The sequence below is a fragment of the Notamacropus eugenii genome, chromosome 2, assembly GCF_028372415.1.
Source record: "Notamacropus eugenii isolate mMacEug1 chromosome 2, mMacEug1.pri_v2, whole genome shotgun sequence".
In the NCBI taxonomy this organism is placed as follows: Eukaryota; Metazoa; Chordata; class Mammalia; order Diprotodontia; family Macropodidae; genus Notamacropus; species Notamacropus eugenii.
In genome coordinates, this window is record NC_092873.1 from 276,574,440 (window position 1) to 276,596,280 (window position 21,841).

Below are 21,841 nucleotides of genomic sequence, written 5' to 3' on the forward strand. Positions count from 1 at the left end.
CCCAGCTGATGTCTTTTGCCAACTGATATAATCTCAAATAATCTTGAGTTATCATAAGGATAGCCCTTCTTAAGCCTACAATGTTTTTATTTTGGTTTATTATTTTCTCCTGGAATAAGTTAAAACATTTAGATACTGGCAAGCCAAAGAATAAAGTTATCTGTGCAAGTGGGAAAATAAGACCAATACTCTTGAAACTTGAAACAATCTACTGATACATTTTTCCATTAATAAGCATGAAATATTTAATTTTGGCGAATAATAGGCACATTTGAAGTACTAAAGCATAATATCAGTGTTTTTATTCATTGACAAGAATAATCTTTCTTCCCCTCCCTATACCCTGAATAATATTTGAAGCAGTTTTTAGTTTTCATGCCTAAATCAGAATGAGATTTTCAGTAGTTGCCTCTATACTAACTAGGATCCACAGTACATAGATATTAACTAAAACCTTCATTTGCAATGGTATTTATAGCATATTTCCTATAACTTTCTTATAATTTCTAAATGGAATGAATTTTACAGTTGGAAAGGAGAAAGTAAATGTCAGGGTGCTCAAGACATCAGAATTACTTATAAAATGCCCTAAAAAGAATTATTCTGTGGAGTTTTGGAAATTAAATCCTATGATTTAGAGCTTTGAGGGGTCTTAGACATTATTTCATCGAACCCCATCACTTTACAGATAACAAAAACAGATTCAGTGATGTTCATCTGTACCCAGCTTCCTGTTTTGAAGCCAAAAGATTCACTTGCTACTTTAAAAATTGTGGAGTGCCCATAGATCCTAAGCATTTACTCCAAGGAGATAAAAAATGGAAAGATCCTATAAGTACTGAAATATTCATTGCAGCACTTTTCTTAATGGTTGTTGAGAACTTGGAGCAAAGCAGGTGCCCAATCATTTGGGAAGTGACTAAATTAAATTACAGTACATGAAGGGACTGTAAGAAATGATAAATGTTAAGAATGAGAAGCATGGGAAATTTCATATGAACTGATGCAGAGTGGAGTTGGCAGAACAAGGGGAAAAATATAAGCATTTACTAAAAAAAAAAAAAAATAGGACAGTAAAATGAAACAAATGATCAAGTTTGGCTCAGGGAAAAGTTGAGAAAATATGTCTCCCTGTTTTCATTGCCTTGGATCCACCAAGGAACCCAGACAGAATATTGCACACAATGTCATTCCACGTATTGGTTGATTTTGTTGAATGGCTTTTATTCTCTTTCGTAATGTTTGTTACAAGAACAGAGTGGGAAAGGTGAGCAGGGATATATTTGAAAATTAATGTGATAAAAAAAAATTTAAGCTGAGAAGTAGCCATGCAGTAAAGGAGTGCTTACAATTTCTTCTACACTCTCTTTTCCTCTTTTCACTCAATTTATGAACTTGATTGACTTTTCTATATTTCCATTCCCATTTCTATCACTGAATTAGAAAAAAAAAAAGTTAAGCAGTAAATGAAAAGAAAAAGGAATACTCACATCGATAAAATTACTGTTTCATCCAAATTCTGATAATACAAAGCTCTTACCTTTTCTCCTACGGGCCTCCTGGATATATGCGTGCATAAATTGAATGCCAAATAATTCCCTTTCCTCCTCTTCATCTGCATTTTCACAGGGAGGAAGTGTGACTTCCAGTTTTAACGGGTTATCTCTGAAGTTGACAAACCTGGTGATTCATCAGAAAATGGTACTGTCATGGTACCTTAACTGTCGACTAGCGTGGTCCACTATCTCTGGCATGAGCATATCCAAAAGACTAGGAAACAGCTGAGATCTAGTTAAAGATAACAGTTGTTACTGAACTTTTGACACACAAAAAAATTATGCTTATTGAACATCTCTATCCACATGTCCTATAGACCTTATAAACTCATCATGTCCAAAACTAAACTTATCTTTCCTTCTAAGCTTAATTTTCATATTTTGTTTTCATCACCACCATCTTCAGTCACCCAGGTTTGCAACTTAGGTTGCAACTCCTAACTTCAGCTCCTCACTTTCTCACAGCTTCTAACCACCCACCCATATCCAATTTGTTGCCAGGTCCTGTCAGTTCTTCCTAGAGACAGCTAGGTGACAGTGGACAGAAGCATTGGGTCTAGAATCAGTTCACATCCAGTTGCAGACACTTAAACTAGTTGTGCAAACCTGGGCAAATCACTTAACCTCTGCTTCTTCAACTGTAAAATGGAGATCATAATAGTACCTACCTCACAGGGTTGTTGTGTGAATCAAAGGAAATAATTAAAAAGCACAATGCCTGACACACAGTAGATGTTAAATAAATGCTTACTCCCTTCCCTTTCCACTTGGTAACATTTCTGATGTATACTTTTCTCTGACATTGCCACCAACCTGATCCAAGCCCTCATCATGCCTTGACTATTACAATACCCTGCTGGTTGGTCTCCCTGCACTGTCTCTCCTCACTTCAGTCTTTCCTCTACTCAGCTGTCAAATTTATCTTCCTAAAGGGCAGTTCTGACCATGTCACCACCACCACCCCAACCAGTATCCCTCTGCCCCATTCGATAAACTCTGATGACTGACTTCCTTTTGGTTCTTTGAACAAGACTCTCCAAATCCCAATCCTGGGGATTTTCCCTGTTGGTCCTTAATGCCTGGGTTTCCTTTATTCCTCATTCCATTTCCTGTCCTCCCTGGCTTTATTCAAATCCTAGCCAAAATCTCACCATCTACAGGAAACCTTTCCTGATCCCCCTTAATACTATTACTTTCCCTCTGTTGCTATCCCCAGTTTATACATATCCTGTTTGTGCATAGTTATTTGCGTGTTGTTTTGTACCTTAGCCTGAGTTTCTTTAGAACAGAGGCTTTTTTTTTGTCTTTCTTTGTATCCCCAAACATTTAGCACAGTGCCTAACACTTGATTTTATTGTTCAGTCATTTCAATTGTGTCCATCTCTTCATGACCCCACTCCATTTGGGATTTTCTTGGCATTTGCCATTTCCTTCCCCAGCTCTTTTGACAGATGAGGAAACTGGGGCAAAGAAGGTTAAGTGATTTGCCCAGGATTACACAGATAAAAAGTATCTGAGAGTGTATTTGAACTCAGTGTTCCTGCCTTCAAGCCTTTACTCTATCCACTATGCCACCTAGCTGACCCCCCAGGCACTTGGTAAATACTTAATAAATGCTCATTGACTGTTGACTCTAGCCTTCAGGTGATCTCATGCAAAAGTACAATTTGTACTACTGTCCAGTGCACAAGACTTCCTAAGTTACACTAGGTAACTCAGACATGCTGACACAAAGGTGCCACACTACTCTGCCTTTCCTGTTGGAGCCATCCTTCCTCCACATAGTAGAGCCCAGTAACTACAGAATAATGGGTCAGGCTAATCACCAGCACTTTATCCACTCTGCCTCCTAGCTACTCTAAGAATTGACAGCGTTTGGGAAAAGACTGATTATGAGATAGGAGGGAACCTTGAGACATCGAGGTGTTGAGGATGACACTTGGTGTTGCAAGCCTCCGTGACTGGAAGGCTGGTAGTGTCCCAATAATAATATGAAAATTAAGCTTGGAACCTTAGCCGTCCCAGTGGATAGATTAGTGAATAACAATTTACCCAATTCAGTATCTAGAAAAACACAGACCATGTTTAACATCCCATCCAGTCATATCTCACAAAGAAACCACAGCTCTGTCTAGTTATCTTGCTGTTTGCCCTGCTATATGTATGCCAATTCCACCACTATCCCTGCTCTGTACCCCTCTCCCCACCAATCACACTTCCCATCTCTTGCTTGTGCTCTGGGAAAAGTAATCAAACTAACACTACCATTTCTACTGATGATGGACTTCTCTATGATCCCATTCACAATCCCTGGAACTCCTTGAGCCAAAACTTTCTTTCCTGGAAACCACCCTCCAATATGTGTTATCTCCAGAGAACTGTCCAACTTCTGTATTTGTGTCCCTACGACGAATTATTTATAGGAGATACTTAATAAGCTTTCTTCCTTAATTTCTTCTTTCTCCCCTTATTCCTTACTCTTTCCCTTCATCCTTCCATCCTCTCTTTCTTCTTTTGTCATTTCTTTTCTTTCTCTTTTTCAATAATCCTGAAAAGTAGGGTAGGGAAATACTATGAAGAACTTTATATGCCAAATATAAGATTTTGGCTTTTATCCTACAGGTAATAAAGAACCCTTGCAGCTTTCTGAGCTGGGAAATGTGAGAAGATTGAATTGATCCTGTTTTATTTTCTTATTTATCCTATTTACAAAGTAATTGATTTTGTCCCGTATTTGCTTTTGTCCTGTAACTGCTTAGGTCATGGTTCCTTGTCTCTAAACTTCATTCAGAAATTCAGCTGGTCTGTAATGGCTTAAGTTTAAAAATTCATTTCTCCAGCTAATCACAGCTCTATTCTTTCCTCAAAGAATTTAACTGACCTTGGGGGAATGTGTATGATGATGGAGGAGCCAGTCCTATATTTACACCACCAAGCTATCTTTCAAGAAGGTCTGGTTCCCTCTCTCACACCTGAACTTATATAATCAGCACTTCTTATCTCATGAAAGAAAGAGAATCATTGCTAGCCCCCATTACCAAATTTCCAACCAATTATACTGTTCCCTGAGCCTTAGCTTTGCAACCAGTCATGTTTCATACAATCCCATGATGTCATCTATACTGTTCTGTACTCCCCAAAACCTATGAAAGGAGAGCTGTCCATCGGCTTAGGGTCTTTGGCATAAAAGGAGGCAATCCACTGACCCATTTATTATCAGGCAGCATATCCCTGTTAACAAATGTTACCTTGCTCAGAGAATTGCCTCTGTTTACCTTCTTATTATATTGCAAACATGGCAAATGATACTGTCAGACTTCTGTTTTATGGATAACTATTTGGCAGAAACTGGAGGGTGGCAGGGAGATCAATTGAGGGGCTATTGTAAAAATCAAGTTGAGCAGTGGTAAGGTATTTTATTAGAGTGGTGGCCATGTTAGTGGACAGAGGGTACAGGTGTGAGATATGTTGTGGAGGTAGATTCAGTAACCGGTGTGAGGGAGGCTTCTATGAGAAAAGAAACTACAGATACTCTGTAGTCCCTGACCCAGAAGAGTCTCAGGAATTAGGGCAAGTGCCATATGAGAAGATTGAGAGTTCTGTCCTACAAGGGAATTACACATTGGTGATGGGAGCAAGGGAGGGAAGAAGAAAGGGAAGTTCTTATCCAGTTTCACTGGCTCCCTGAGGCTATAACCTTTAGATATTGGGCAAGTGCTCTTTAATCTGGAGCCTGGGATTAGCTGGTTCATACTGTTCTTGACCCCTGATACAGATTTTGATACTTGAAAGAAGACCCGGGATTACTTCCTCAAATGGATTTCACAATCTTTCCACTGTGCATGATTTGCCAAAAAATTTATCACTTAATAATCAGCCTTCTTTTGATGAACTTCTCCACTCTTAGCTAGAATGGTCCTTGGGCAAGACAATTTTGAAGCCTTTTTTACATGATATGACTTTAAAGAGATTATGTTCTGCCTTTGAAAACCCAGGGTCAGATTTTGCTCCCTGACAAATCATGCTGAAAATGACATTCTTCCTCTCAGTGAGGTGGTGGGAAACTATGAGTGTGGAATGTTCAACCAAATATTTAGAGGTGTAAAATACTACAGAGGTCATTTACGCCAATCCTTTCACTTTATAGGTTAAGAAACTGAGGCCTAGGAGACTGTCTTGCCCAAAATTACACAGCTAGTAAATGACAAATATATTCGAACTCATATATTGACTCTTGATTCAGCGGTCTCTTCACTATACCATGTTGCCTTTTCAATGGTGATTGTTCTAATGGTGTAGGGGATATACTAGGAAATATCTGAGGTGTTAAAAAAAAAAGGACATCAATAGCACTTTTAAAAGACTACTGCTGCTTAATGTTCTGATTAATCATGAAAATTATCCTAGGCCATAGCAAGGAGAACTGGAAATTTAGGAGGAAAAGAACATTATTTTACATACCATAGGTTTCTTTTTATTAATTTCTTCAAAAAAAACAAAGTATGTGGAGACACTGTTTTCTGAAGCTAAGTGTTAGTAAGTATGCTGCGCCCTGAGCTTGGCATAACAACAATTGTTTGCATTCTGAATGATCTTACCCTCTAGCAAAGTGTATTGCTTTGACCAGCACCAGGTGTTCATTGAGGGATTTATGTTTCACATTAATCAACAACTGTTCAGATTTGTTGGTGTTCCCCCTATTTCCCAGGGACTGAAGGCCATCCATCATACCTCTTGACATGTTCATAGTCCTGGTTTCTGGAAACAGCTTAGTGAATCAAACCAGGGACTCCACTCCTGTTCCCACCATGCTAACTGGTTCTGTACCAGATTGTATGTGAGACAATCCACTTGGACACTGTTCCCACAGGACCCAGGAGTGCCTGCATTGCACACGAGCCTGCTTTGGGAACTGTTACTCAAGACCTAAGAATGACTATGTCAGGGTCTAACCCACTTGTGGTTTTGTATGGATATAAAGCTCTGCCTTGCCCCAACATGTTAAGCCCTCCTACTCAAGAGGCCTTCCACTTGCAAGCATTTTTCTCACTTTGAAATTAAACTTCTCTTGTGTCCTGACTCTCCTGTCTCTAGCCTGCTCTGTTTGGCTCCAGCCACCCACAGGGTACAGGATGGTTCCTATATGGTTGACCACAAAAATCTATTTAACTGAAAAAAAATTCCTTTTACCCACATATTAAACTTATTACAGTAAATTTGTTACATTAATCTACAAAATAAGAGATCCAGTCACTTCCAAGCCATAATTCAGAGTAGAATTTCAGTGGAGAACATTAATTAACCTCTCTGAGCCTCAGTATCCTTATCTGTTAAACATAAGTAATAATATTTGCTCTACCCACATCATGGGCTGATTGAGGGGATAGCACTTTGTAAACCTTAAGGCTCTATAGAAATGGGAGCTATTGCTATTAATTTGAAGGCTGTTACCCTGAATAGCTCAGATTAGGCTCAGCCTAAAGATACACATTAAAATTAATTAATTAATAAAAACCTTTCCCTTACTCTCTTTCTCTGCCAGCAGAGGAGATTGTGTAGGTAGTTTTCTGGTCACTCTAGTTCATGCTTTGCAACAAGACTTTTACCTGAGATTTGTCATTCCTTCCATGCACTCTGGAATATCTTGCAATTGGTTGTTGCTGAGAACCAAAGTCCCCAAATTCTTTAGGTTGTTGATGGTTTCTGGCAAACATATAATTTCATTCCGCTGGAGCCATAATGTATGTAGGTTTTCCATTCTGAAGTGTAAAAGATTTGACAATTAATTATATGCATTGTGAAAATACCAGCTTTTTATTTTTTCAAAGCCAAAAAACGTCGGGTCTGTGTATTTTTTATCACTATGGATCCTTTAGTCCATAAATGCATAAAGTATTGGACTTGGAGTCAAGAAGGCCCGAATTCAAATTCTCCCTTACAATGATTAGCTGAATAACCCTAGGCAACTCACTTAAACTCTCTCAGCTTCTTTCAGTTTCCTAATTTGTAAAATGGAAATAATAATAGCACAGGATTATTATGAGGATTAAATGAAATTATATATGTAATAAAGTGCTTAGGAAATCTTAAAGTTCTATATAAATGATAGCTATTGTTATTATTACTAAATAATAATAGCTAATAATAATGTCAACCCTCAACATTCCCACATTTAAATTTCCTTAATTCGAGCATTCATTGTTTTTTGTTAACAACCTCATTGTCACTTTCATGTTGGCAAACATGCATATTCACAGTTATGCGCAGTAGAGAAAAAAATGAGAGGCCAGATGCTGGCAAGTTTGTGGAGTAGCTGGTATCCTACTGGGAGTTTCACTGGTCTTGTTCACCCTACGGCTATGCATTTATTGCATATTCTCATTGTTTGCCTTTAAAACTCAAGTTTTGTGTTGCAATTATACCCCTGAAACATAGTGCAAGTTCTTTGGGCTTTAAGCCCAAGATTGCAAAGTCAGTGATGCCGCTTAGTGAGTTTCTTAGTGAGAAAGTAAAGGTTTTAGATAAAGCGTCATGCGGGAACGTCTGTAGCCATTGTTGACTGCGAGACTCTTAAGGATCTCAAATTGCACAAGAAGCAGATGTTGCTGCAGATTGTTTCAAGTTGGTGCATCCATCATGATCTCCAATGTTGTCCATCATCCATGAAGGATAGAGTGTTGGAAATAATGTCAAGAACTTGCCAGTCTCAGGATATTTTGATAGCAGTGACTAAAGTCCCAGTGACCTCTCTCTTGGTTTTCAGAGGACGGCCAAGAGAGAAAAGTTTCTAGCAGGAGAGTAAAAAACTCTCACACTGCCATCTGATAGAGTGGAAGAAAAGATTCAGGCTAAATTGTTTTAGTTTTAAAAATTTTATTTGCTGTGCAGTATGGTGCTATAGATTTTGTGTTATGAAAAACCAATATTGTCTGAAATAAAAAAAATGTATTGAGACACTATAAAAGATCACAGAATTCTAGGGAATTGTTAGGGAAAATGTTTTGCATTTACCAATTTTATTTTGTGTATTACATTTTATATGCTATTTCGTGATTTCTGCATTAGATATTATCAGTTCTGTGTTACATATTATCAGAAATAATGTTTTGTTATTAAAGAATTGTATGGTGGGGAGGGAGGGAGGTAAAGAAGTTGGAACTCAAAGTGTTAGGAACAACTGTCAAGTAATGTTCTTGCCACTAGGAAATAAGAAATACAGGTAAAGGGGTATAGAAAGCTATCTGGCCCTACAGGACAAAAGAGAAGACGGAGACAAGGGCAGAGAGGGATGATAGAAGAGAGAGCAGATTGGTCATAGGGGCAATTAGAATGCTTGGTGTTTGGGGGGGGGAGGGGAGAAAAGGGGAGAAAATTTGTAACCCAAAATTTTGTTAAAATGAATGTCAAATAAATAAATTAATTAATTAAGAATTGTATGCAGGAAAGTGTATTTTCACCAACCTCTACTGTAAGTTTTTAGTAGTCACAGGCACATAATAACCCCCTATTTTCCATAGATTCAATATATCAATATTCACATTTTTTTATGTCTGGGCCATTTCTATAGAAGTATTATCCCTGAAAAAGTTGAGGATTGACTGTATGTAGTACTTTAATGCTTTAAGCTTGAAAAACAAAATCTCACCATGGAACTAAGACTTTTGGGACACTATAAATATGAACTCTTATTCCATCCAAAGGTACAAACTGCTGCCCATTCATGCTGCCCATCCTATGAAACTCCTGTTCATCTCATCCCATAAGTCTTTCACAGGAGTACACCCTAGGTTTGGGGATATATTGCCTCTGTGTTACTTAATAGAAGAATTTCCCTAAAATACAAGATCCATAGATTGTAAGTCATCAAAGCAGTGGCAACCTTAAATGATGGGTGGATATTGCAAAATGGCAAATTTAGGTTCTCCCAAAAATCTTTTGATCACATGGAATATAAAAATGTACTAGTATTTAAAAATAGCATGAGCTATCACTCGTTTAATTGTATATTTCCCCCAAAGTCAGAACATTGGTTGATAGCTAGTTGGAAATCATTATTATCATCACTTTACCTGTCTACAGAGTCAGGAAGTGTTTTAAGTTTGTTGCTTCCCATGTCTAGCCACTCAAGGGCAGGCATGTGTAGCACAGCTGAAGGGATTGTTGTAAACTGGTTCATACTCAGATCAAGGTGAACGAGCTTCAATAGACTGCTGAGCTGAAAAGGAAAAGAAGATTTTCAGAACTAAAGAGGCTAACTGGAGACCAGCCAGGAAACTGAGTTAAGTCTATCATACCTGGCACAGCTCTTATCACTGTAGCACAAGATATAGCCAAAAAACAAAACAAGAAAAACACAACTGGACAGCCTAGGAAGATCCAAAAAATAAATTCTTCAAAGAGAGCGCTCACTTAGTAAAGGTGAATGTATCTTCTAAAATACCCAAGCATAAAGGTTTATGGTGACTAGTCTAGAAAGGCTTCCTACATCTTGAGAATGGGCATATTTTATTGTTTTCACTGCACGGTAATGCCTTTGTTGTCATCTTGACACCTAACATTTGATGGTTATGTAATAATACATATTCTTTATATACCACTTTAAAGTTTGGAAAGCACTCTACAGATGCAATGTTTTTTGTTCCTCACAAGAACTCTGATTTACTTGCTTGTGCCCTAGATTATTCAATTTTCTTCCTCTAGAGATCTTTGGTAATTTTAATCATTTTTTTCCCCTTACAATCTATTCCTCACATTTTTACTTCTTTCCCTTTGGTGGGGGAATTGCCCTCAGGGACTGGGGAGCAAAGCTGTCTCAGCCTCTTCTCCTATGGAGAATTCATTTTTTAAGGACCTCATTTCCCTAAGGGGATAGTACAGATCCTAATTGAATGACAGTCCCCTTTCATTCAGCCCTGATGCAATCCTGCATACATTCTGGCAACTGTCCTAGTCTCCTATGGTTTTTAGTTCTTTGACTATGTGCTGCTGACCCAGGCAGAGCATGTTCCTGTCTTCATATACCTCCTTGGTAAGAGGGTAGACAGAGTTGAAGTCTGTTATTTGTTGCTACAGAATGGTGGGGTGAAACTAGGAGTAGGGTATACTGACAAAGATACAGCAGCAACAGAGAGACTGTTGAGTGAATTTCAAAGCATAAGCTGGTAGATCAGGTGGTGTGCCTTGCCAGAGAGTAGGGCAAGGTAGCGGGTGTAACACATAAGTTTGTTCTATTGGGCTTGATGTGTTGGCCGATGGAAACAGATATAATTGCTTTACTTCTTGTACATAATTCCTACTTTGGGGAATTTTTGAGAGTTAGTGAGGACTGGAGAAAATGTCTAATCCTCCATCTTGGGGGTGATGTGACCTAGAAATTGAATACTGTGCATAGAAATTCAAGTATTTAGCCCTTTGGAGGTTCGTACTCTCAAGCCTATTACTATATTAAGACAAGGTTCTATAATAATTTCCTCCACTGGTTCAGCTTAGACTGTCTTCTTTTTTTATCTGCACACACAATCTAAGTCTTAGTGTATGAATCATTTAGAGTGGCTAATAGTGTGACAACATGTCACACATAGATCAGAGTTCAGCATTTCACCAAGCCTACTATCTTGCTTCTGACCTGGCAGAGCCCAGGAATCTGTGTCAAGGGGGATATTTAATATGGTGTCACATTCCTGCATCACCTGGGAACATCCTTATTCCACAAACAATTATAAAATAAGACATTTTACCGTCATTTCATTGCTCAAGATTCACAATTACTATCTTTGAAGTGAATAATAGCTCTTTCTCTAATTAACAACTGATTTCTATCATTTTATTTAATAAAACATACTTATAATGTTTCCACCAAATTCCATGTTAAAAACTGAAACCAAACTATTACTTTTCAAATTGATGTTTTTTCCACCAATACAACTGAGAAATAAACCAGAAGCTAATCATGCTAACCTCCTGTGGAAGATCACAAATATCTCTGTTGACAGCAAGTTCCAGTTTCTCTAAGCTGGCACAGTGACTCAGCTCCTTGGGGACAGTCTTGATTTTGTTGTAACTGAGAATCAGCTCCTCAAGCCTTGTCAGCAGTCCTATACACATCAGACAAAACGAACAGTCATAAAATCAAGCTTCCACTGATAAAATGTCACACAACATCTTAGCTATCACTTTTTTCTTTCTATATTTTTTACTTTATTTTTTCCCCCAAGTAACAGAGCTCTATTTTCTCTTTCCTGACCACCCCATCCATTAAAAAATAAAAGCTCTTGTAAGAAATATGTGTAGTCAACCAAAAGAAATTCCTACACTGGCCAAGTTTTTAAAAAAAGTTCATTATATATGGGTATCATGCTTGATCATGAAATGCTTGATCTGAAATCATGGCTGGTTATTATACAGATCAGAATTCTTAAGCTTTCCCAAAACTGTTTGTCTTTATAATGCTACTGCTATTGGATAAGTCATTTTTTGCTCACTTCACATGGTATCAGTTCACACAAATTCTTTTCACATCTCTCTGAAAGTGTCACCTTCGTTTTCTTCAGCACAATAGTATTCCATTACATTCATACACCATATTTGTTCAACCTTTCCCCAATTGATGGGATACCTCTTAGTTTCCAGTTCATTGCCACCACAAAAAGAGCTGCTATAACTATTTGGGCGCATATGGGTCCTTTTTTCTTTCTTTGATATCTTTGGGGTATAAGCCTAACAGTCAAAGGGTATGTACAATTTAGTAACATTTTGGGCATAGTTAGTTCCAAATTGCTTTCCAGAATGGTTGAACTGTTAATAGTTCTACCATCAGTACATGAGTATTTTTTTAAATTATTTTCCCACATCTCCTTTGGCAATTGTCATTTTCCTTTTCTACCACTTTCTCTAATCTGACAGGATATAAAACCTCACAGTAGCTTTAATTTTCATTTTTCTAATTATTAATGATTTGGAACATTTTTTAACTTGGATTTCTTCTTTAAAAACTATCATTTGGCCATTTATCAGTCAGGAAATGGTTTTTATTTTTATAAATTTAAAGCAGTCTTTATGTATCTTGGGAATGAGATCCTTATGGGAGAAACTTGTTACAAAAGACTTTTTCTCCCAGTTACCCACTTCCCTTCTAATTTTAACTTCACTGATATTGTCTGTTCTAACATTTTCTTCGAAGCTGTCTGGAAGATGAATTCCCAGTTCCTATCCTTATGGCCTTTTTGTGTGTCCCCAAACTAGGTGTTGTCTCTTCCATTACATCACTTCATTCCAGATCCCTCTCCCTTTTCTGTAAAGCCAGGAGAATGTTCAGCGTCACCTTGAAAGACTATTCAAACCAAGAAGCCTATTGATAGGGTGGTAGCCCACAACAGACACATGATTGACCAGTTTTGCTCAGGATAACTTCCTATGCTGCATTTCTGTCAATATCTCAGCATTTTTTCCAAACTATAAGATGAAATCCTTCCCCTTGTTCATTTTGTCTTAACATACAAAATCTGTTATAACACAGTATCTGCCACATAGTAGGCAGTTATTATATCTTTTGAATTGAATTAAAATAATTAAGTTTTTTAAAAATGATTTTCAGTGAACAATTCTAATAACCCTTACCTATGAGGCCTCCTTGGCTCCATTTAGAGCACTTGTTCTATCTTATTTAGGGAATTAATGTTATATCAAAGTGCCATCTTTATTCCAGAAGTTCTTAGACAAACATCAGGATTGAAGCTGAACAAATCCTGATATGAAATAACAATGCCTTACCAATTCCTCGAGGTATCTCTGAAATTGCATTTCGGGATAAATCCAATACAATGAGGTTCTGGAATCGTCCAATGAATTCAGGAATTTTTACTAAGCCCGTTCTGTGAAGCTGCCACTCCTGCAGCTGATTCAGTTTTAGTAAAGAAGAAGGAAGGGTCTAAACCCAAAGAGAAAAGAATTACAAGCAGAATTAGTTTATGATTTAGATGTTGTTGTTTTAATTTACAATGTCCTAGTTTTCTGAAAATCAACATGACTGCAGAGGAGCTATTGTGACTAAGTGGTCCAGAGTAGAGAATAGCAAAAATTGGAATCCTAAAGACAAATTCAAATTTTGGCTTAGACACCCACTAGCTATGCGGCCCTCGGATCTCACCTAACCTCTCCTACCTTCAGTTTTCCCATGAGTAAAATGGGATCATGATAATAATAGCACTCATCTCATAGTACTGTTGTAAGTATCCAATAAGATGACATTTGTCAAGTTGCAAAGCTCAGTAGTGCTCTATAAATGTTAGTTGTTTGGTTTTGAAACTATTACAAAAATATCCTTTTTTTTTCTGACCAATCCTCGCTACCTGTGCACCCTAGGTTAAGATCATTAGCTTCCCTGACTTTTGTCTTCAAATCTGTAAAATAAGGGAGGTGGGCTAAAGGACCTTTGAGGACCCTTCAGACCTATGATCTTTGATTTTAATTCAAGAATCTGTCATTTTGTTGGTGTGGTACTTCCTCTGCTGATGCCAGTCACAAATTCTCTATGCCTTTGTAGGGTCTGATCTTTGATTTTTGCTGTGTTCAAACAATCCAACTCCCTGCATCCAGCTTAGAGATGATTTTTCCTGAACTTAGTGAGAATGATCATCCAATAATATAAAATATATTACTAGATTTATATGGTAAACTGTAGCTAAGTAGAGCCTGCTAGCCTTTATGATTTTGCTAGAACAGCCTTCAAGAACTATCACCACCTTTCCATGATGAGGTTTATAGATAGATATGTAGCTATGAGTTTGATAACCACAGTAAATTTATTGAGTTGCAATGTTGGAGAAGTTTATGAATTATAGATGATATCCCTTTTTGTATTTCTCTTATCACTTTGTTCATTATGTAGTTCTACTCTGTTGCAGCAATTATGCAGGGCCCTAATATCACTAACTATTGTCCCACCTAGAGGCTTACATAATTCTTCCCTTGATCATCACCAGGAAAGAGAGTAATTTGGTCCCTACCTCATACAACTATTGTGAAGATTGAATAATAGATATAGATATAGACATAGACATAGACATAGATATAGATATAGATACAGATATATATTGCTGTGTAGCTCTTAAAGGCTGTTGTTATTCAGTGGAGGAGAAGTGAGGCTGGTGACCTGCACAGCCCTCCCTCACTTGGAACAAAGTCAAGTGCAAGTCATGTCATTATTTCTCCAATGGCATGGTCTTCTTCGGCAATGAAGGATGAACACATCTCTTTGTCCAACTTTCCATGATGCCATTTGAGGTTTTCTCGGCAGAGATACTAGAGTGATCTGCCATTTCCTTCTCTAGTTCATTTTACAGATGAGGAACTGAGGCAAACAGGGTTAAATGATTTATCCAGGGTCAAATTTGAACTCTTTCTGACCCCAACTCTGAATTTCAAAGAATGCATAGGCATCCAACAGGATATGTGAGAATGGAGAAGGGGGTAGACAATCCAGGCAGAGGGAACAGCATGGAAATAAAACATTTGATACATGAGAGATAGCTGGTATAGTGGACAGAGTATGTACTGTAGTCAGGAAGACCTGATTTCATAGCCTGGCCCTTTCCCAGGATGTGCTGGTACCAGCTCTTACTGGTGACAGCCAATTGTTAAATTTTTGGTATGAGCATTTATACTTTAGAAATTGTCAAATACTACAAATAGGGACTTCATTTATTGTTTTGTTGATTGCCTGAACTTAAAGTGATAGCAAAAAGTTAATGTGGCAGATTAAACTTAAAAGTATGTCCCGTGAAAAGCCAGTTGTGAAACATTTTTGAGTAAGCGTTTGTTTACCTTGTACACCATTATTAACTGTACAGCCCTGGAAAAATCACATAGTCTCTCTGGGTCTCATTTTCAGCATCTGTAAAATGAAGGGTTTGGAATAGAGGACTTCCATGATCCCTTATAGTTCTAAATCTTGTCATCCTAATGAAAAATTCTATTTTTCCTTTAATTTTTTCATTCTCATTCTATGGAGTTTTCATGTGGAGGCTATTTTACCCTGATCAGCATTTGAGTGAACCTTTTATTGGCAGAAACTTTTGTTCCTGTACCTTATTAAATGAGAAAGTGAAAACTAGAATAAAAACAAACTCCTAGATCAATTGTTACCACTAATTTTGTTCAATATAGACAAGGCTAATGTAAATATCAAAGACTGAGTTGAAATTTTAGAGAAAAATATTATTTAGAAGAATTTGTTATCACTCTTCAGTTGTTTGTACAGTTCACATTTAGTTGTTTTGGTTTTTTTATTTGAACTTCTACATTTTGCAAGCTTTTCTCACTGTCATCTTGGTAGAATGCTATATACTGAACACAACACTCTATAAACATAATGCAACAAGTAGAACATTGTTGAAAGTTACTTCCTCTGATTACCTTCCATTCTTCTTTTTCTATCTTTAAAATGACCCTTCCATCTTCCCTGATGACTCTTTCTTTCAACTTGGTTAAGCATACTCTTTCTTCCCAGATTCGCACTAACCTAGGAGACCAAGAATTCATTTTAGTGAAGAATATGGGGAGCATTGAAATTTCCATGTTGAAGACTCAGGATAAATAACATTTTAATCAAAGGTAATACTGAAAACTGCAAAAGCACCATTTTTCAAGGACCCTAAATTTCAAATATCCTTTATTGAAGGGGCTGATATATGTAACTGCTATGAATATATGTTAATTTTCCCATTAGGCTAAGATGGTACAGTCATCTAGTAGCTCTTGGGTAATTGCTATGATTGTGAGAGTTTCCAGTTATAAAAGAAAAGTTAAGTAACAAACGAGTTTCCTAGTAGCTGTCTAGGTTACTTTATGGAAGCATAGCAAAGGGGAAAGATCACTGGCTCTGGAGTCAAAGGACCAGAGTTCAAATATTGCCTTGATACATGCTGTGAAGTGACAGTAGGCAGCTCTTTTAACCTTTTAGACCTCTCTTTCCTCAACCGTAAAATGAGGGGGTTGACATCTGACCTCTGACATCCCTTTCACCTCTAGAGATATAGTTTCCTGTCACTTTTTTAACAGTGATGAGATTAATAATAAGAAAAATGTCATAGACATAGTATACCTGACATATTTTGGCAATAGCAAGCTATTTAGCAATCACACAAAATCCTTGTGGACAAGAATGGTGGGTTGAATAACAGAACAATTAGGTGGATTAAGAACTGGTTGACTGACTGGATCCAAATAGTAATGATGAATGGATTGGCATATCTCTAATAGAGGTCTAAAGGGCTCTATCCTTGGTCAAAAATAATTTTATCAGTGAGTTAGATGAAGGTACATACTTTTAGATGTACTAACGATGTAAAAAGTAGCTATTATTTTGAATGACTGAATCAGGATTAGACTAAATACCATGAAAGGCCAAATATAATGAGGTAAAATTTAATAGAGCTGAATGAAAATTTTTTTATTGGATCCAAAAAAATCAGCTGTATAATTACATGATATGGAAAACTAGAGAAGTATGATAAGTAAAATATATCACCTTACACTATGAAAAATACATTTGTGGGAATAATGTCAAGAATTTGTATAGACTAAAAATATAATTTTTTTCCCATTAGAATATAAACTCCTTGACAACAGAGATTTTAAAAAAAAAACAACTATTCTTTGGATTTCCTAGGACTCAGCACAATTCCTGACACATAGTAAATGTATAAAAATGCTTGTTAATTGATTTTTTAAAGATTTAGATAAATTCATGGAACATAGATGCAGAATTAGGAGTGCTTTGGTGATATATCCCTAACCTTTCTTTAAAAATATAATTTAAACATAATTATTTATTTTATTTTTATTGTTACTTTTTGTTTTTATATCACATTAATTCCCAAAAAGTCTCTCCCAGCACTCCAAATCAATTGAGCAAAACTAATCTATATCTCAGCATTATCCAACAATACATGCAATACCCATAGACCCACTCCCCACCTGCTCCATCCCCACCTCTACAGTGAAGGACAGAAGGTACATTTTCTCATCTCTGCTTTGGGGCCAATATTTGTCATTAAAATCATATAACAGTGTTTCTTTTTATGCTCAACTATCAGCAATAAATGCCCCTCCAATTATTTAAATCATTCTTTGTTTTAAATCGTATTTGTGAATTGAGTATGCTTTTGTAGACTAATACTGTATTTTGGAATTATTTTGGATGGACTTTCCCTTTCTTCATTCTTTACCTTTCGAGGCTGATATGTACAAGGACAAGAACACTTTTCCACCAAGCTTTTCTGGTTTCATTATCAGAGACAGAATACTGGGTCTGAAGTAATGTTGAGATTCTTATGTCATTTATGAAGTAGAAATAAGTTTTCATATTAGGGAGGGTGTTTTGAATTCCTACATATATGTTCCTCCAATAAAGTCCTATTCTGAGGCTTTATTTTGATGTGGTCATGACTTTGACTTCTCAAAGGCAATGCTAGCAGAGACCAGCTCTTACAGATTCTACCAAGCTGAAAAAGTCTGGGAATAGGCTAGATGTTGTCTGAGGGGAAGCCTAACTAAACTGAGTGGTTCAGTAACATGTTGGCAGCAAGATAATTAATATTCTGATCCTGGCCATCTCAAAGATGATCTAAAAAGTTACATACAAAGCCAAACTTTGCTGATGGAGAATACACCTACTTTCAATAAAATTCCAGATCTCTAGAGTGTCTAAACTTGAAGATCCATGAATAGATTTCAGAGTTGTCTGTGAACATACATATATTTTTTAACATTTTCACAACTATATTTTAATATAATAGGTTTCGTTTATAAGTCTATGTATTTTATTTTGTTCATTTAAGCACATTATTTTAAGAAGTGGTCAGTAGGTTTCACCAGACTGTCAATGGGGACTATAGCACAAAAAAGGTTAAGAACTCCTGCTCTAGAATGTCAGAGGCTATACAGCCTTCTTGGCCAATCCACACTGTAATACTGTGCTAAGTTTTGGAAATCACAGTTTAGGAAGGACTTCAAAAACTGGAGAGTCCCAAGGAGAATGCCCAGAATGGTAAGGAAACTAGAAACCATGCCATATGAGGACCATTTGAAAAAAACTAAGAATACTTATTCTGGCAAAGAAGATTCTCTGCTTTAACCAAATTAGACGCTGTTTCTCCAAAATACACTCTCTATTTTCTCTGTCTCACTGGGTTGATGTGAGGATCAAATGAGATGACATAAGAAAAATACTCTTCAAATCTTGAAATGCAATATAAATGCTTCTACTTATTCTTATTATTTTAATTAATTATTATTATCATTATTATCCTAAGCCTTGAACATCTCATTTTCTACTCATCACTTTCTGAATTTTTGTCCTTTTAAAAACTAAACTCAAATACTACTTCTTCCAAGAAGTCTGCACTGACCTCTCCTATCTCCCACAGTCTATATCCTAAATATAGACTCCTTTCAATGCTGCGCATGCCTTTGTATTCTTAGTGTCTAGCAGAGTGACCTGCAATCTACTAAAACCCTTTTTATATGACCTTTTATATTTTATATACTATCTATCCCATCCTACATTTGTATTGGGCTCTTCTTGTTCAAGTACAGCATTTTACATTTACTACTACTGTATTTCAGAGAAATATACTGTATTGTAAGAGCAGATACCAGGAGATGATAGAACATCTTCAGGACAAGGACCCTGAGCACAAGAACAATGGGAAGAACAATGCTTCCAGCCAGTGCCTTCAGCCATAACTCTCAGAAGCAAATTCTATAGAGGTGCAGCCTGATAACTGTTCATGAAGATTCTACAGCCACTACTACTTTAGGACCCAGAAAAGAAGGTTCTTGTCATCAAAGTCATTGGCGCTATCAAATGTTTCAACATCAGAAATTAATATTATTTAAAAACTGAAATGACATTAAAGAAGAGGCATTAACCTCTGTTCTGTTTCTGCACCCTAAGGACTATGCGACCTTTCTGGGACTGGCAGTTGAAACCTTCCCTGTATGTTTTCTCTCCAGTTAGAATGTGAGCTTCTCAAAATCAGGGACTGCCTTCCTTTTCTCTTTGTGCATAGTGCTTTGTACATAATAAGAACTTAATTAATGCTTTACTCTTTCATTCATAATTATAAAATAATAAATGGCAGCAAGAATAGTTAATGTATCAGATTCTCTGAATATTAGGACAAATTCTTGGCATTAAAATTGTTTTGGCATGTAATTAGGGAAAAAATTAAACCTGTTGCCAAATAGTGAATCCATATACAAAAAACAGAATCATAAATCCAAAAAGATCTTTAAAACCTAAAATTCAAGGCTGAAAATAAAAAAGATGAAATTTAAAAGGGACAAATATAAAATCATACATGTGGGTTCAAAAAATCACCTTGATAAGTACAAAATTGGGGAGATAAGGCTGAAAAATACCAGGGACTTTAGATCACAACAAACAATATTTTAAGTCAAAAGTATGATATGACAGTCAAAAAAAAAGAGAGAGAGATTGTCTATCTCTGCTCTGGTGAGACCACATTTGAATGTTCAGTTCTCCAAGTGCCACATTTTAAGAGAGATTATAGCAAGCTAGAAAACCTCCAATGGAGAATGACTAAAGCTTTGAGATTCTGGCATATGAAGACTAGTTAGCTGAATTAAAGGAGGATGTTTAGCTTGAAGAAAAAAATTAGAGGATGCTCCATCGATATACCTCCATGGATCTGAAGAGAAATTAAATTTATCTTGCTCATCTCCAGAAAGCATAACTTGGAGCAATGAGAGCAGGTAGAAAAAATACTGGGGGGAGTTTCATAAAGAAAAACTCCCTAACAATTGGTTATGGGCTCCCCTTACCAGAAAGTAGAGGTTTTCAAGCAAAAACTTTATCTCTCTGATAGGTTATAGATTGAATTCTTATTCAGCTATGGGTTGGACTACATGGCATTTGAGGTCACTTCCAATTCTGAGATTCTATGGTGGTTGTGATTTTGGGAAATATAAGATCTCAGGTGAACCGTTGCCATCTGGGATTCTTTTAGAGATGCTGGGAATGCCTCTTCTTCACCCACTGCCTCACTTCCTTCAAGATTCAGTGAAACACCATCTTCTCCACTGTCCTTCCTGATTTCCCAGGTGCCTTCATTCTTTTCAATTCAATGGCTTTGTACTGAACAGCCTTGTTATTAATTTTGTATCTATATTATAGACGTTTATTCTGTATATGTTCATGTTGTCTCCCTCAATATATGTAAGGAAGTAGGGACTGCCTCTGTCTTTCTGTCCTCAGCATCTAGCATAGTCCCTTCATATAGTAATTTGTCTCTGGCACAAATGTTTGTTGATGGATTGATTAGTTGATAAAAATGGAACTTCACCTAACTGATCTTTCCCCATCTGGATCTCTGTGTAACTGAGACTTTCGAGGGAGACAAGAAGGAGATAGGTAGCATAGAGGTAGTACCAGGATCTGCAAGAGGACAAAGAGGAGCCAAGGGGTTTGTGGCCAGACTTGCAGGAACCACAAGGTGTTGTTGGTAATGTGTGGCCTTGGGAAAGCCATCAATAGCTAGAGAATTGGAGGTGGGAGCCATAGCACCTAGGAAAATAATCCAAACCAGCAAGGGAAAGAGGTGAGCTGGATGCACTTCCTGACAGAGAAGAGATGACGAGGATGATGGACAACTGTAACAGTCATGGCTACCCTTTATGTGGTACTTTGAAGTTTGCAAAGCACTTTCCAAATATTTTCTCTTTTTGTCCTCACGACAAGCCTGGGAGGTAGGGGCTATTATTATCCTCGTTTTACAAATGAGGAAATTGAGGCTGGGAGAAGTTAAATGATTTGCCCAGGGTCACACAGCTGTTAAGTGCCTAAGGCCAGATTTGAATTCAGGTCTTCCTAACTCCAAGTCTGGCACCCTATGCTCCCTCCAATATGCAAAATGAGACAAGTGTTTTTGGATTTGGCCAATATGGACATTTGTTTCAGATGAGTGTGCATATTTGTTACACCTGCTTTTTTTTTTTGTTTGGTTTGGGTCTGGGGTTGGGGTTGGGAAGGTGGAAGGAAGAGAAAATAAATCATTAAAAAAAATATTTTTAATAGGAAAGCTGGCCCGATTCTTATGTTAAGTCATAGCAATCACCTCAGGCTACCCAAATACATGGGACTCTACTGCAGATGACCCATCTCTATGGCAAGCTGCCTAGGGAACTTGCTGTGTAGAAAAAAATAAGAGGCCCAGTCCTAATTGGTAAACTAGCAGCCCCCCTGGATAACACTAGTTAATTAG

The 21,841-nt window shown here is 37.1% G+C and overlaps 1 protein-coding gene across 1 annotated transcript in view; it reads right to left on the bottom strand.

Moving 5' to 3' along the window:
* The window catches only part of LRRC39 (leucine rich repeat containing 39), a 30,757-nt gene that overhangs the window by 2,800 nt on the left and 6,116 nt on the right, over positions 1–21,841 (bottom strand). The window contains exons 3-8 of the mRNA XM_072644121.1: positions 15,969–16,074; positions 13,326–13,482; positions 11,514–11,650; positions 9,626–9,771; positions 7,163–7,315; positions 1,541–1,680 (exon numbers count right to left, since the gene is read on the bottom strand). Of these exons, the coding sequence (XP_072500222.1) occupies positions 1,541–1,680; positions 7,163–7,315; positions 9,626–9,771; positions 11,514–11,650; positions 13,326–13,482; positions 15,969–16,074 (839 nt within the window). The remainder of the gene's footprint in view (positions 1–1,540; positions 1,681–7,162; positions 7,316–9,625; positions 9,772–11,513; positions 11,651–13,325; positions 13,483–15,968; positions 16,075–21,841) is intronic.